Here is a 16974-nt window from a genome sequence, read left to right as displayed (position 1 = left end):
AATTTCTTATTGGGATTTTCATAGCAATTGGACTTGCTGTTGAAATGGGTTTCTCAATGGGTTTTACAATTCTTTTATACAATAACAAAATTAAAATAACAACAATTCTTTTATTTTTATAATAAATATTACATAGACTAAATTTTTTTTACATCCAATTTTTAATAAAATGAAAAAAGCCACAGTTACATGAATAAAACTGCATTTAGCAAGCAACAGTTTTTTTTGTATTTCTAAAAATAAATTATTGTTTTAAATTACATCTGTTCAACTTTCTGATTCTATTGAACTAAGATTAGAAAAAAAGGAACTGTCATCTTTATCTTCATTTCTTATTGGGATTTCCGTGATGACTGGACTTGCGGTTGAAACAGGTTTCTTAACGGGTTTTACAATTCTTTTTAACAATAACAAAATTAAAATAACAATTCACTTATTTTTATTATAAATATCACATAGACTAAATTTTTTTTTTACATCCAACTTTTAATGGAATTAAAAAAGCCGCAGTTACAATTATATGAATAAAACTGCATTTAGCAAGCAACATTTTTTTTTTGTATTTCTAAAAATAAATTATTAAGTTTTAAATTATATCTGTTCAACTTTCTGATTCTATTGAACTAATATTAGAGAAACAGGAACTGTCATCTTTATCTTCATTTCTTACAGGGATTTCCATGACGGCTGCAGTTGCCGTTGAAACAGGTTTCTCAACAGATTTTACAATTCTTTTTTTAGCGTTGAGATTTTTTGCCATCCTCTCAACAACAATATTGTGCCTGAAACAATGCAAAATTAGACCTCTTTCTCTAGAGACATGTTAGTTTTAAAATCATGATTATAATGAGCATGAAAATGCAAAGAATGGTATTTACTTTTTTCTGTCCTTTTCGATTGGCTCTTTCACTGCTGATTTCTGTTCACTCGTAACTTTACAGACATCTATCACCTCTTTGATGATCTTTGTCGGAGGTGTGTACTGGCCTTTTTGGATATTTTTTTTTTTCACCGAGTTTAAAAGAGAGCTGGGGGTCATTCCCTTGAAAAATATTTAAAAAAAATTTGTTATCAATAAATTGTAATAAATTTAATAATTATTTTACAATAAATTTAATTTTTAAAAAGCAAAGCCACACTAAATAGTTATTTTTTCTAACTATTTAATTTAACATTTGTTAAAATAAATGTATATTAAGGCGAGACAAATAAAAATGGCTGTTTAAACTTTTCAACATTTAAGAACTTTGGAAAAATTATGAAATAACTTACATTTCTCGAAGAGTCCTCATTGGACATCAACTGATCAAGAAGACACCTTCGGTTATCTTCTCTTTCTTTTTGCAGTTGGTCTAAAAGACAAAAAACAGAACATTAATTTTTTTAAATAGTACATTTACTAATATTAATAAATAGTTTACTTCTAATAATTTTGGTCTTTGTAAATATGTCTATAATTCAGTATTCGGCATGGGTCATTTTATAGTAAGGATAATTTGGTGAAAATGTATTTTTTAAATTAAAATTTTTTTTTATAAGAAAAGTGATGTAATTCCTGTTACGCAGGAGGGCTTCACTTCTAACCTGTCTGGTTGGACGAGGGGTCAAATGACATTACAATACTTTTTCATACTATTCTCTAATAAAATGTTATGGGCTTTGCTAGGATTTGAACCCAGAACCTCTAGATTGCAATATAAGACAGACACCATGGCATCCCCCCCTTAAAGCCATATGATTAAAAATGTACACATTAATACTGCCTCTTCTACACAATGGCCTCTATGGCAGTCGCCATCAGTGGTGACAAGTCCAAGTATGCCCATCCACACATTGGTCAATGATGAGCGGGTTCCCACGGGGTAGGAACTTGTGCCCACTCGTTTGTGCAGGTTTGTTCCATTTGATGATTGGGAAAAACTGCTCCCAAAGTCATGCCCCTCACCACTACCATCACGCCAATCCATCATCCCAATCAATGGTGAAAGGCCAATAAATGGCCATTGTGTAGAGGGGACGTTAAAAAAAAAGTGACTCACCTTTAGATTTTGTTTTTCTTTTCTGATTGGGAACCTATGAACAAACAAATTGTATAAAGCAATTGAAAAAATAGGATGTTTTCTTATATGAGGATAAATTCTTTTGTTAATTTATATAATAAGTCTTTTCAGATAATATATATAATAAGATGATGGGCAGGAAATAAATTATCTTTTCCACAATAGGTTTATTTACTTATTTTGCTTTTGGCAATTTTCAGTGTTTTGTAATAATTGTGATTTTGGAGTATGGAGGATTGTTATATCTGACGTGTATTCAAAAGTGTGGGCATTTTGTGTGATGTGTTCAGCAAATATGGATTTATTATTTTTCCCAGTAATACTCTTGCTGTGTGGTCGGAATTTCCTGTAAGTGGGGTCGATGTAAACTGCTTCGCATGAACATGTTAATTTATATACTCCATTTCTGCCCGTAAGGTTAATTTTATCTTTAGAATGTAAAATGTGTGTCCTCAAATTGTTTCTGTTGTAAAAGGCAATGGATTGAGTACTATGTAGAATGTTTTATTTTTGTTCTGAAATTTTGCCTAGGTATGGAAGAGTTATGTATTTTTTGGACTAGGAAAAATCAGGTCTCTGGCCATGGTAGATTCTTTCCAAAAAAATTAATTTGTCTATTAGGTGGTTATTGTATGTATCCACTGGTTTTAGCGATTGACTTGGTCTCTGTAAAATCTGTCTATCATGGAATGAAAGGCAGCTAGTTTGTGAGATGTTGGATGGGAAGCTTGGGCGTGTTTTAGTGCCTGTGTGAGTTGGTTTTCTAAACATGCTAAAATTTAATTTATTAATAGATCTAGTTTTTTTAGATCAAGAATATTGATAGATTGGTCTATTTCGATTTCCATTATTTCCAGGGTTCGGTGATGAAGCACATACAATTTATGGATTTTGAAGCCACGAGAAAGAAATATTTTATATTTACAGTGAACTTTTCAAAACCTTTTCTCTTAATAAAATAGTGCATTATTCTCATGGTGATGTAAATTCCTAAACCTCGTATATTAAGAGAAATATTGATTAACACTATTAAAACAATAATAAATGCTCAAATTTTTCTGGTAAACTGGTTATATCATTTACTGCTACCTACAGTGTAGGTGTGTGAAGAGGGAGCAGAAAGAAAATATTAAACGGGGAACACACCCAATGCAATGCAACGTGACGTGACCTGATGCTACCTCCCGCCTTGTCTCGTTTTGGTAGGGTGTGCACATCTGTTCGACATCAAGTGCACGCTGTGCAGTCACACAGCATGTATCACAATAGCAATGCCTCTTTTGCTCTTAATGCATTATTATGAGCAAAACCATGTAATAAATTGTTAGTAAAATTTTACGAGCATTAAGATCAATTTTCTGCCAAACCAACATAAAATCATAATTTTTATAAAAACTCATGAATTTTTGATCTCATTTAATTTATTTACATTAAATAAGCATGTTGTAATTAATATAATGACAAAAAAACAGATAGTTTGAAATAAACTACAAAAAATATGTGCCTAGATCTTTTTTCTTTGAGTGTACTCGATGCTACTCAACAAAAATTTGGACAGTGGGGAACTTGATTGCATCGCTTAGCATAGAGTAGGGTCGCGTTGCGTGGCATTGGGCAGATGTGCAAGGGGGTAATACAATCTTATGAAAAATTATCAATTCTACCTTTACAGTTAATGGTGAATCCACCTTCTTAGACTGTGAATCTGAAAAAAAAAGAAAAAAAAAAGAAGTAAATATGCATTGATTTCTAGAAAAAAGATTAACAAAATAAAACAATCATATTTAATTCTTACTGCAGGAAATCCACAAAGTTGCAGCTTTTTTCCAGAAGATTGGGAATGTGTTCTTACACATGCTTTTGACTGGTTTTGGAATAGCTGTAAATTTAAAAAAAGTTATATTTATTTCAACTATTATTCTTTTTATCTAAGGTCTTGGTTGAGATAAAAAAGTTAGTGACATGAGCAGGATTCAATACCACAAACTTCGCCTCAACACGCCACTGCTCTGACCACTTGACTTTGTCCCACTCAGACACCAACTCCTCATTTCAACCTACAACCTTTCAAGTTTTCCCTCTTTTGGCCATTTTTCATCTGAACCCAGACCTTACATAAAAAAATTAATTAATTGAAACAATACATGAGGTCAATTATAACCACTAAACATATGGGTTATTCGGTAGCTAAGGTAAAACAATACATTTTAAGAATAATTGTTGATTGATAAGAAATAAATTGTCTTTTCCACAATAGGCATTTTTTTTTTTTTTGTCAGACGCGTTTCGATCTAATATAGACCATCTTTAGTGGCTTATTTGTTTTGTTTTTTAAACAAAGTGGTTTGTAAGCTATACATTGTTGTAAGCTATTTGGAATGGAACATCAAACCACTTTATTTTAAAAAGTCACTGAAGATGCTTTATATTAGACTGAAAATGCCTACTGTGGAAAAGACAAATTTATTTCCTACCAATCAACATATTATGGAATTCCACAAAATTAGGATGGACCGCTCCTCATGGCTTCAACAAATTATTGAACAACCGGTCGCAAATAACACAAATTTGTAAAATATTTTTAAAATTGAAAAAGAAGGTATAATAAATCCTTAATCTTACTGTTTTGAGGATCCATCAGCAATCCTTCTAAACAAAAGGTTTCTTTGTTGGTTTTAATAACTGTTAGTGGTTTCACCCTCCTGGCTGCTTTTATAGCAGAAGTTTGAAAGTTCTCCTCCACCAATTTTCCATCCCTTGAAACAAAATTTTAAGAAATTTTTTAAATTTTCTATATATGTATATTATAACATTGTAAAAGATTGTACAATAGAAGCAAATGGGAAAATTGTGGACCTAAGCTCGCCACTAGGTTAAATTATCATTGACCAAAACATGCAATACAATAATCCCTTAACATTCGTAGGCATTTGGTTCAAAAAACTGCTTGAATGTTAAATCCGTGAACGTTGAATCTATGTAACGTATGCTAAAAGGAGGGTTATGTTCCACGGCGCCAAAAATTTGGATATAATTCAAAACTTAAAAAAAAAAAAATCATTTATTCAAAAGAAACGTAATAGAAGACATAACAGTGTTTGTACATGTTAATTGTTTTCATTGTTTGTAATTTTTGATGTGCAAGGAAAGAAATAACTATTAATTGTTCACGGTTTCGCTGAATAATTAATTTCTTTAAGAATTTCTAAATGAGGATTTGAAGCAGCCTTGACATCCCTTTTAAACTTCAAACTTTGATTTAGAGATGGGTTGAAATCCATTGCTTTTTTATTAAGTTGGTCCCTTGAGGTTAAAATTTCCCTGAGCTGTTTTGAAGAAAAGCTTTGGCCTGCATAAAAAATGTCAAAAGTCCAAAATTTTTATTCTTTCACCAAGAGTCGTCAGTTTTTCCATATTGGAAGAGGCGGCATTTTGCGACACAATTTCCACGAGAGAATAAAACAAACTGAGAAGAAAGAAGGAAGAGTATGTTGAAAGAAGGCAAAAGTTTTTGAAAATTAGAGCCTCCAATCCATATTTTTTTATTTTGATACATTTGTTGTTTATGCAACTATTTTTTCTGCGAATAAAAAAATCGTACATTATGCAAATGACAAAACTTTCCTTATTTTTTCATTTGTGAATAGCAAAATCCACAAATGCCAAAACCGCAAGTGTTAAGGGATCACTGTACACAGATTGGTATGATCAACAGATTAAAAATAAACCTCCAGGGAATTTACAATTAACTTTGTATTTAAATGATTCATAAAACATCGTATATAACCCTTCAACCTGATGAGCATTTAATGCTCGAAATCTGGATCATTGTAAACAACAAATCAAGGAGTAAAACCATCAGTTATAGAAAGTAAAATTTTTTATTTTATTTTTTTGGAATCATCTGGATTTCGAGCAATCAGTAATTGTTCATCAGACCTAAAGAAATGTACAAATTAATTTAAAAAATTAATTAATAAAAATAAAATAAAAAGCTACTTACACTGAGTATTTATCTCCCTTTACTCTCAATGTAGTATTAATGAGTTCTAAAGTCCAATTACTAATAATAAAATCAACTTTTAAATTAGTTTTCGCCAATGCTTGTGTAATTGAGGAAGAAGTTTTATTCACTTTAATCACTTCAACAGATTCTTCTGGCTCAGAAGACTCAAAAGAATGTGACATCAACTCCTCTGAGGGAGTTAGTATGCTATTATCCGGTGGTCCAATCTTCACACAATTTTCATCTGTAAGTGAGAAAAGTAAGAATAATAATAATTCTTTTGTACTATATATATTATTACTATATGTATTAGACTACCTACATAACCATTGTCAGGATTAATTTTCTCCAATTGTAAAGCTTACAAAAACATAATTATTAATATTAGTATAAATTACTTTTACTAGAACATTTTTTGGAAGGTAGGTAAATAGATTAAAGATAATACTTTTACTTGTGTTATAATGTTTTGGCATCATGGGTCAAATCATTTACCTATGTTCTAAAAACGGGTATAGTAAAAGTAATTAATACATCCATTTTAATTAGTGATCTATTGACCAAATCACTTCTTTCAATTAATTAATCTTTTTGTGTAAGGTTTTGTTGAAATGAAAAAGCTAGGGCCACGAGTGGGATTCGAACCCATAACCTTCGGCTAAATACGCCGCTGCTCTAGTATACGGTATACGATAATATCAAGATTATGGTACACCGAGGGCAAAAAAAAGGGGGGGCATAAAGAAAAATCCACTATATTGAATGTTTTAATTTTTTTAGTGTATTGCATATGTATGTAAGGAAAGTTTGTATTTTTTATATTTGCATATGTATATATTGTTTTTGATTTGTTTGATCAATTCTTGTTTGCATTAAAATATTTAAAAATGTGCTGCATTTTACTAATGCAATAGTTTGAATTGCACCGAACACGTTTTCAACCACATTTGCTGTTAAAAAATAACATGCACAATTGATCAATTTCTTGGGCACTTTAGGACTGATTTAATAAATAAAACTTCCTTCTTCACCATCCATGTTGGCTGTTTCAGTTAAAATTTCATCGTTGTTAAGCATTCCAGCATAACTGCAATGTCATTGTCAAAATTAACAAATCCCTTAAAAGTGACGGGATTTTCTTCATTTTGTGACAAGAGATGCATCAGATGCAGGCTTGGATTTCATTTTCCAGTCCCATGGCTGATATATCCTCCTTTAGGAAACCACATGTACTTAAGTAATTTTTTTTGCTTTGTCTGCAATATTCATTCCACTGAGCAATGTGGTTTATCTTGAGTCAGTGACATCGGATGTAACAAACAAAATCCTGGAAACACCCACAACTGGTTGCAATAGACCCTCCTTGTGTTCTATTTGATTTGGAGCTTTTGGTCCATCCTTATAAGGAAACCCCTCCCACTCAATTCATACAACATATTAATTGGGATTTCAATTCATACTAATTATAAGACGTTTTGTTGACCTTGAAGGCGGAAAAAAATATGTTACACCAACAGGACTGAAATGCATTGGTTTTATACAATTTAACGAGATTTTTTAGGGACCAGTACTTTCTTACGATACAGAATATCCGATATATTAATAATTCATAATAGAATAAAGATGAAATGTTTGAGGTGTACAGAGGAAGCATGTAAAAAATAAAAATTTTCAAGATAAATATTTCAATATTCTTCTTTTCTTTGTTATTGTCCTTTTTATATTTATGGATAAATAAAATTCTTTTTGTAGGCCTTTTGCAATGAAGGTGTTTTAATATGAAATGAGTTATCCATTGTTTTGGCATCTTGTACCATTTTCAAAATACTATGTCTGTTTTATTTATTAAATTTATATAAGCAATTTAACAAATGTACTAAGACGCCAGGGATTCTTCTCAAGGGAGAAGATGTCAACTAAGGCTGGCGCTACACTATACGGAAGTCCGCTGCACAACTTTACATTCAAAAAACACAGCAAGCGACAGACAGTTATTTATGCAGGTGGAGACATTATGTAATGCCTCCATCAAGCGCCGTTGGTGCACCATCGTCCGTCAACGTAATTTTCCGCTGAGTTCCACCTAAACAGATCAAAACAGTGCAAAGTAAAGGCCACACTGACAAAGCGTAGAATGGAAGAGGCAGGCATTTGGACAGGGAAACTGCAAAGGAAGCTAATATAGGATGGATGAAGTCCAGAATCGTCAAATGAAGCTATTATCATCAGCTATAGTAGAATATTGGAAGAACTTGACAGGATAGAGTGGAAGTTCCTCATACAGGTAGTAGAATTGACCAAGTGTTACCCTTTTCATATTCAAAGGATGAATCCAATATTTTCTTCTGCTTCTCTATTGCCTTGTAAATACACAAAATGAAAAGTGGTTTCATTGTACCGTACACGACCAACTGAGTCACGTTATCAATTGAATATCCATACAGTTATTGTAGTCATTCCGCTAATTTCTGCTGTATATTTGACTTGTTCGGGTTGGGCAAATTTTTCGACGCAAAATTTCCATCACATTTCATCTAGTGTGGAGCCAGCCTAAGTGCTTGGATGAGTTGCTGTTTAGAGCCGTAAGGTGCTCAGGGATTACGTTACATATTTAGTTTAAAATTTAAAACACATACATGAGGTTGTCTAAAAATCATAAATACAGTGAAACTTGAAGAGGCAAATTCTTATCCCCGATGTCTTCCCAGACAGCATTATCCAGAAAATTAACGTTTTCTGTGAAACACTTTCTAATATTTTCCCAATATTGCTAGATTGTTATGCCATTTTGCAAACATGTTTAAGTACTTATTTAGTGCATTTGACACTTTAAGAAAAAATTAATATGCATAAAGTGAAAGCTATGTGCGTGAGACTAGGCTGTGAAGTTTTCCATTGGAAAGACCCAGGCAAGTGATATTCTAAAGATCAAAATGGAACTTTTAGATAAATTTTACAAACTCAAATGACCAATTGTGCAAATTTTTTTTCTCCTTATAACGTCTGGTTTGGACATAGACCAGAACATATTTGAATGGTGTCTCAGGGCAGCGCTCAACAAAAAAAAAAAAATTTTTTTTCCATATTGTTATCACACATATAAAAAGAACTCACCATTTTCTTCTGGTACAGATGACAAATTTGTGGCTGCTTTTATTTGTTTATTACCTCTGTTCGAGCGATTGAAGGTGACTGAATTTGCTGTACTTCCATGGTAAATGGACCCTAAAATTTTTATTATTAATATATAATTTGTACTAGTAGTATGGGCTTTACCTTGTAGCTTTTGTGGCTCATTATTATTGTTAACATGTCTGTTGTACTTTCCATTCTGAATTTGGATATTACTGGGATGTCTGAAAGTGTTTTGGGAATACACTGGCTGGAATTGAGTATTTTCCACATTTCTAATTAATGATGCATCTACAAAAATATCATGAACTGAAAATAATTTTTTTATGAAATGGTTATAAAATTTTTACTATTAGAAAGCTAAATAAGTAATAACGAGAAAACTCTTGGGCTTTAAACTACTTATCTGTCAAGTTAAGTATCTGCATTAAAAAAAAGTTACACATACAAGTTACATATTACACTGATGGACAAAATAAAGGCATCACCCTTAAATTTAAATGTATTTAGGTATATTCACATTTTGCGTACCAAAAATAGGTTTGGTTGTAAAAATAAGACATTTAAAAATTAAAATTTATCCAGAAAATTCAACAAATAAAAATAAAAAAAAAAAAAAAAACTTTTTGTCCCATTTAATGAGTATTTCCACCTCTGGCATCAATCACATCCATTAAAAGCCTTTGAATTAACTTGGAAAATATTTCTAATAAAATCCTGAGGAATTATTTCCTATTCATCAAGAACAACTGTTCCCAACTCTGCTAGGGTGTTAGGATCTGGGTTTCGCCATCATATTCATCACTTAAGTTGGTCCCAAATGTGTTCGATTGGGTTCAAATCTGAACTTTGAGCTGGCCACACCAAGCACTCAATTCCAATCTCGTCAGGTAGTTATCCACAATACGTGTTCTGCCTGGCATTATCCTGCATTAACAAGAATCTTTCACCTAAGTTGGGGGGGGGCAAATGGCACTACATGTTCTTTGATTATGTCTTCTGTCTTATCATCTGTCTACCTGCACCTCTTTGAAGTTAAATAAATCTAGATAGCGCGAGCATTCAAAGAAATGACATCCCAGAACATCAATGGCCCACCATGGAATGCCACCTGAGTTCACAACATGCGGCATCCCTTTCTCCTGAGCGTCTCTATATGAAATTAACCCCATCTAAAGATTTGAGGCCAACTGTCGCCTTATCTGCAGAGAGAACTCGTCCCCAATCTTCCAATTCCAATTTACATGTTCTCATGTGAGTTGAAGCCTGGCCAATTTCTGATCTATGGTCAGAAGAGCTCCATGAGTTGGGTGCTGAGCTCAGAGGTTCTTTTCATTGAGCCTTCTTCTTACAGTCCTGGAAGAAATCGAAACATTTTGGATTTTTCTTATCAGATTTTTTATATCATCCGTAATATTGGGGTTTCGTTGAACTTAATGATCTCAATCTCTGTAGACCTAGGTCAACCCTGTCCTGGCCTTCTAGTGTGAAGTCCTGTTTCTCTGAAGCGCCAAAGAACCCTTCCTTTTATAGAGTGATTTACACTCAGACTCCTGGTGACACTGGCTGTATCCTTTCTTTAATAATGTTATGACCCTGACACTGTTGTACTTACTCAAATGCCTAACTGGAGCCATTGAAAAAGGTAAAGAATAAGAATAATATCAAATGAAATCAACAAAGGAAAAAGATTAACTGAAAGTGATCTTTAGGTACGGCAAAATGGAAGGGCATAATCCAACTTTGGGGGGATGGGATTTATATATATTATGCAGGGTGGGCGACCAAGACCCGAGGGGTTAAATGCCTGGGTAGACTCGTACCCCTTGAGCCTGGGATTTACAAACATTGTTTGGATTATACAAATATAATATGTGAAAATGAATTTATACAATGATGTACGCAATATAGAAATTTTAGGTTTATTCAAAGTATTTGTACTCACTCAAAGTGTATGTTTTCTGTGTAGATGTGTCACGGCTTTGTGCCGTGTTGCGAGTGTTAGTATGATATAAATGTTTTTTTGTTTATACATGTTTGATTTTGAAGGGGTGGAGAAGGAAGTAGGGAAAGAAATTCATTTTTCTATAAGGAGTCAGCTTCTTTGAGGTGATAGGGGCCGACAATGGGAAAAAAAAGGGTAATGGTTTGTCATTCAGGCTTAGTTATCTACTCAGGATTATTATAGCCGGGATTATTATGGAAAGGAAGGATAAATTATTGGATATTTAGACTATGTAGAAATTGTTTTATATGTTTTATGTTATTGATATCGAATTTGATTTATGATATTAGTGTAGCTGCGGGTTCTGTAATTGATGCTGTGCTTATCTCTGTTGATGTAAACCATTTCTCAAAAGTTACATTTATGTTTGTTTTGTTCTGTGTTTAATATTTTTGGATTGTTGAAGTTGAAATTGTGTCACTAAATACTACACACATCTTGAAAAATTATTTTCTACTAATCAAAACACATCTTTATTTATTTTCATAACATATATGAGAACTTCTAGAGTGTTGTAAATATCTAAATTTCTTTAACTATTTTGACAATTTAGACCTAAAAAAATACTCACTTTGTATTGTGGATTGAGATGGAAAATACGAAGAAGATACAGAAGGTGCATTATGATCAACCTGAGAGGGCAAAAAAAAAAGGCAAATATAATTAGAATAATTTTGGAATTATTAGATATACAAAGACTACCCAGTACTTACATTTCTAGAAATAATCCTTGAATCATTTATGTTTTCAATAATGTCAGAACAAAGGACGGCAAATTCAGTCTGCAAGAGAATAAGGATTGATTTAAATAAATGAAGAGCCAACAATTTTTTGAGATAAAGTAAACAACTCACGAGATTCAAAACCTTTTCCAAAGCATTTAACTTGTCAAAAACACGCATTTGCATTTGATTGACTGCTTGCTCACACAATGTCTCGTCCATATGGCCGAGTAATGGCTGCCTAGAAGTAGTGTGCGCCATTTCACTTTGGCCTTGCATAGATACTGAACTAAAAACAGAATAAATAAAAAATCTCAAAAAAAACTTGTCAATATAATATAAAATTATACGATCCTAGAGTATTATGAGCGTTATACATGACAAAGAGTAAACAAATTAATTCTTAAAATTCCAAACAAATATGATAACTGCAATTTATAAAAATGTGCAGGAAAGCTTATTTCCAGTGGCATGAGATTCCATCTGGAGTATCTCAAAGCAGTGTGCTGAGGAAAATTTCCTTTGGTATGTTGCAAAAGGGTCCATGGCCAACAGGTCTCCATCAAACTTTCCTCGGCCAATTTATTGACCTCCTTGTTGCCCTTCTGCCGTGCATGCCTTGGTACCCAAACAAGAGTGATTATACAAGATATATGTGGTAGTTTCCATTTTTCATATTCCACAAATACTTATTGGGAACTCAATAAGTTGGTTCCAGCTTACTTACCGCATGCACAGTAGTGACAAAGTGTGGTACTGGTATTCCAGGTTCCAGCAGTGCAGAACTAGAACAGATTGCATACTGTTTGGTGTTCCAGCAACGCCAGTGTACTTTTGGAGTACGAAATATCTACCAGCCTGGTGCAAAGTTGGTTCAACTGAACCTGAACATGTGCCTTTCAATCGTTCCCTATAAGTTCCACTTCATGTCCACCAATTTTGAAATAAATTATATCAATAATTTATTTCAAGTCCTTCAGGCACCTTTTTCCATAATTTTTATTTTTAATCTTAATGACGACAGAGGAGTTGTTTAAAGATGAGAAAGATCTAAAAATCTTAATCTTAATAAGTTTATTTAGAATTTAACAATGGCTATTGGTTTTTCAACATCATTGTAGACTTCTTCATTTTATATGATATGAAAAAATATATAATAAAATAATTATTTTTAAATCAAAATTTTATTATTATTTTAAATTTGTTGGTTAAAGTCAGACATTTCCATGTTTTTTTATTTATTCATTTTTTTAAATGCATTTTAAATTAAATAATAATAATTATAATTTAAATTTTAATAATTATAATAATTAAACAATAATAATAAAATAAAAGCATTATTTATTAACATTTACTTTCAATTAATTATTCTTTGTTATTTCTTGGTTGAGATAAAAAAGTTAGTGTCACAATCAGGATACGAACCCACGACCTTCAACTAATACGCCACTGCTCTACCACTTGAGCTATCGTGACTTCACAAGTGTGAGACAGACGACTTTTTAGCATAAATGTATGATGTGAGAGGGTCGATGGCGGAGTATCAAGTACCCCATCGACCTCAATTAAGCTAGTTGTATAATATGTGTAAAGGGTGATGAAGGAATACCGATCGATTACTCCATTACCCTAATTGAATGAAGAGTATGAAAATAGGAATGAAAGTATTTGTAACAAACATATCAAAATAAACTTTGGAACTTATGGGAGACAAGGGTCGAGAAAGGCTGAAAGGCAGAATAATGGGGACATTCCATCTCGAGACTACAATCAAACCACCTTGAACTTGGCTACTTCAACTTTGCTTGTGAAGAATCATCTGATTGGAGAACATCAAGAAAAGAGCATTCATCGCGTGAGATTTCTTATTTCCATATTTCCTTAATTTCATTCCTTTGGGATTGTGCATACATAACTTTTAATTAATTTATTTTTAATAATAGTTTAAATTCTTGTTTATTATATTTTAAGTTTTTTATATTAGTTCAAGGAGAGTAGGTTTTCATTTTTTGTAAATTTTAAGTTCGAACATTGCATTAAAAAGAACAAAAATGGTGGTGTAAATCTAATTTTAAAAATAAATAATTGGAATGAATAAATTCTGTATTCCTATTATTATTATAATTGTATTTTATTTTTTCATAAAAAATACTATAAAGGTCTAACATATTTAAGAACGTGAATACAAATGGATTTGGAACTGCATGTTTTGGATGCTGAATTGACAGCACCCCTTCCCCAGAGCCCAACCTTGGTGGCTGGATGGATAAGACTGAGGCCGGCCTCTGCACTGTCAATACCCAGGGTGGGTGATTCTTGAGTCTGCCGGCAATTTAGTGTAAATAGCAAAAGCTGGAATTGCCGGTGACAAAAAAAAAACAGATGTCCCAAAAAAAAAAATTAAATTAATTAAAATTAAATTAATAATATAAACTAAAATAGATAAAAATAATAATAAATTAATTAATAAGAATTTTCAAAGGTTGGTACCAATGTAAATAAAAGAAAGATAAACATAGAGGAGTTCGAGGGGACAGAGATCGGAGACTCTCTCTCCTGAACCCGAGTTGGAACAACCTAATTAGAAAACGCATAAGGTATTTAAGATCATTCTTTTCTATTCCTAATTTCCTTCGAGTGATTGTAGTTAAATTCATTTTGTTTATTTCGATTTATTTTATTTTACAAAATTTCAAGTGAATTTATTTTGTTTGTTAAGAAAGAAAAAAGGAAAAATATATTATTTTGTTTCTTATAGTTAAAACCGAATTATTAAAAATTGTAATAACACAAATGTATTTTATTTTAATTTCTAAAGAAAATTGTTCGTATTAATTGTATCTTTCCTAATTATAGTAAACGTTTAACTTAAAAAATAAAACAAAATATTTTATTATTTTACATTTTCATCTTTCATCATTTTATATCTTTATTAATTAACATAACTATTTTACTGAATAAGAATAAAATATAAAATTCATTCCTTTAAAAAATACCACTGGGGCAAGTAAAACTAACTTGTTGGGCCGAAGCTTGAAGGAGGGAATTTTAAATTTTATTGATCCACGGTTAGGTGACATATATCTGTACATGAGCCTATACAAATCCAAATCATCCTTCCCAATGGCTGAAGCATCAATGGCCTCACGACCTCCTAAGTGACAGTGAATATTACTACTAATATAGAGTGACTTGAGTTACTTTTTTTCTATTTTATGTATATTTTTGTGTTCTTTTTGTTTTGTTTTATGTTATAAAATGCTATCAAATTTACCAAAGTGCAATAAGTGGTAGGTGTACTAAATAAACGACATAGGTGCAAATAAATAAAAAAGAGGAAGAAAAAATTTTTAAATAGGTTTCTTTAGAATTTAATAATGCCTATTAGTTTTTCAACATTTTGGACTTTTTCATTCTATGAAATGATTCTGATGAGGCAGACACATGCACTGTAAATGTTTTTTCAATACATTTTATTTACTAAAATTGATCAAATGTGTTCTGGCTTAGAGTGGACAGTATTTTCAATGTTCTCACGGGGGGTTGGATAATAATAAAATATATAAATTAAATTAAAGTTGTAACAAGGATTTCCCACTCACCTCAGGTTGAAGCTTCCTTCTGCGAACGAAGTAAGAGGGGAAACAGGAGGGTTAGAAACTTGGCTGGGAAAAGGACAATGGACAACCCTTATCTGGGCTTCTAGGTGTTACCTCAACCTTGGGCCACAATGAGAAAAATCCCGTTGGCTCTCTCTCAAATATATATATATATAAAATATATAAAAACTCATTACCAAAAGAAAGTATTCCCAAAAGGGCACGAACAAAATGAGACGATCGATTTTGGGAGCACCCTGTCAAGCATAACACAAAATTGCACAGCATACTAACAAAATTAATCGCGAATTTCGAATTACAAGGAATCTGTTGGAAATAAAGCCAGCCCAAGCAGAATTGATAGCCAGTAGCAGGAAGTTTCTGAGAGATAATAAGACATTTTTGAACTTTTTTTAAGGAAAGACCAAGACAGTTTGGACACCTAAGTTTATAATTCTTTTTTTGTTCTGACTGGAAGGAATTTGTTGTGTTGTCCTGAAAATCTGTCTTGCTACGTTTAAAAGAAATGGGTCTCTTTGAAAACGCCCTTGTGCACTGAATCTTTCCAAATGGACAGGTTTCATCAGGAAACCAGGCTTCAGGTTCACAGTTATATTTCGGAAAGGACGAGCTTTTTTCCTTTTTTGGCTTGACTGGAGAATATACACTGGAATTAAGCATAAAATAAACTAACTCACCAACAATCAGCCGCCGGAAAATTCATCTAGATGAGCAAGTAAACGTTTTAAGTTCTGTGCACACAATGGCAAACGAAGGCAAATAGAACCAAACTAGCATCATCTTAAGCTTCTTACTGAGTATTAGCAGAGTATTATTAGAGCATAGTCCTTGTTTACATCATTGGCTCTCTGGAATTCTGGATAAAGCAGTTAATCTGTTAAAGTCTAACAACAACAAAAAAGTAGGCATGGCGGGAAAACGAGAGCGGTTAAAACTTATAACAGAACTCAGAAAACACAAGACAGTGTTGCCACTCGCCAGACAAGAACATAAAATTTTTCTTTTTATTTTATGATTTTTTTTGGTTTGTGTTATAATATACAAATTTTATGTTCATGACTTTTTTGCTAGGCTTTGTCTTTACTATATTTCATCAAGTTATTACATAAAAATTATATTAAGTATGTACGCACATACTTGCTTTTTATATTTACGAAATAGGTATTAATTACAAAAAATATATATATGTATATATAAGATATGTAATATAATATAATTTATATAATAAAACTTTACACAAAAGCACGGATTGGGCTTTGGAGCAAGAGTAAGTGTCTGAGTGAGCATGGACTAGGTATCCAGATTTGAAGCTAATTGACTTTGCTCTCTTTATACGATCAAAGACACACACAAAAAAAACGAATTAATTAATTATACAATTTAAAAAAGACAATCATATTTCTTTGTTTATTTCAAACTATAATTTTAA

At 32.1% G+C, this 16974-nt stretch overlaps 1 protein-coding gene across 3 annotated transcripts; it reads right to left on the bottom strand.

Annotated features, from left to right (window-relative positions):
• Positions 1–126: 126 nt before the first annotated feature.
• On the bottom strand, positions 127–16484 carry LOC106661947. Of its 3 annotated transcripts, none has more exons than XM_024227948.1 (14): positions 16223–16484; positions 12058–12214; positions 11917–11985; positions 11775–11835; positions 9343–9507; positions 9181–9291; positions 6064–6310; positions 4683–4816; positions 3856–3939; positions 3725–3765; positions 2040–2073; positions 1273–1352; positions 879–1042; positions 127–782 (listed from the first exon to the last, which is right to left on the bottom strand). In XM_024227948.1, the coding sequence occupies exons 1-14, from the start codon at positions 16246–16248 to the stop codon at positions 602–604; spliced, it is 1554 nt and encodes a 517-aa protein (XP_024083716.1). In that variant the 5' UTR covers positions 16249–16484; the 3' UTR covers positions 127–601. The 3 variants fall into 3 exon arrangements, with proteins under 3 accessions (XP_024083716.1, XP_014241202.1, XP_024083717.1); XM_014385716.2 differs by having other exon boundaries at positions 9343–9489; positions 16223–16483; XM_024227949.1 differs by lacking the exon at positions 16223–16484 and adding an exon at positions 15528–15669.
• Positions 16485–16974: the final 490 nt, after the last annotated feature.

Source organism: Cimex lectularius, unplaced genomic scaffold (assembly GCF_000648675.2).
Source record: "Cimex lectularius strain Harlan isolate CLEC.00 unplaced genomic scaffold, Clec_2.1 scaffold59, whole genome shotgun sequence".
NCBI lineage: Eukaryota > Metazoa > Arthropoda > Insecta > Hemiptera > Cimicidae > Cimex > Cimex lectularius.
The sequence above is the reverse complement of the archived record's forward strand: the minus strand, read 5'-3'. Positions and strand labels throughout refer to the sequence as shown.

Excerpts from the sequence above, each read along its gene's own strand:
- LOC106661947 (XM_024227948.1), bottom strand. The coding sequence starts at position 16,248 with ATGAATTTTCCGGCGGCTGATTGTTG. Across the intron at positions 11,986-12,057 it reads TGGAAAAGGTTTTGAATCTC|ACTGAATTTGCCGTCCTTTG; the intron begins GTGAGTTGTTTA and ends ATTCTCTTGCAG. Across the intron at positions 3,766-3,855 it reads AACTTTGTGGATTTCCTGCA|ATTCACAGTCTAAGAAGGTG; the intron begins GTAAGAATTAAA and ends TTTTTTTTTCAG.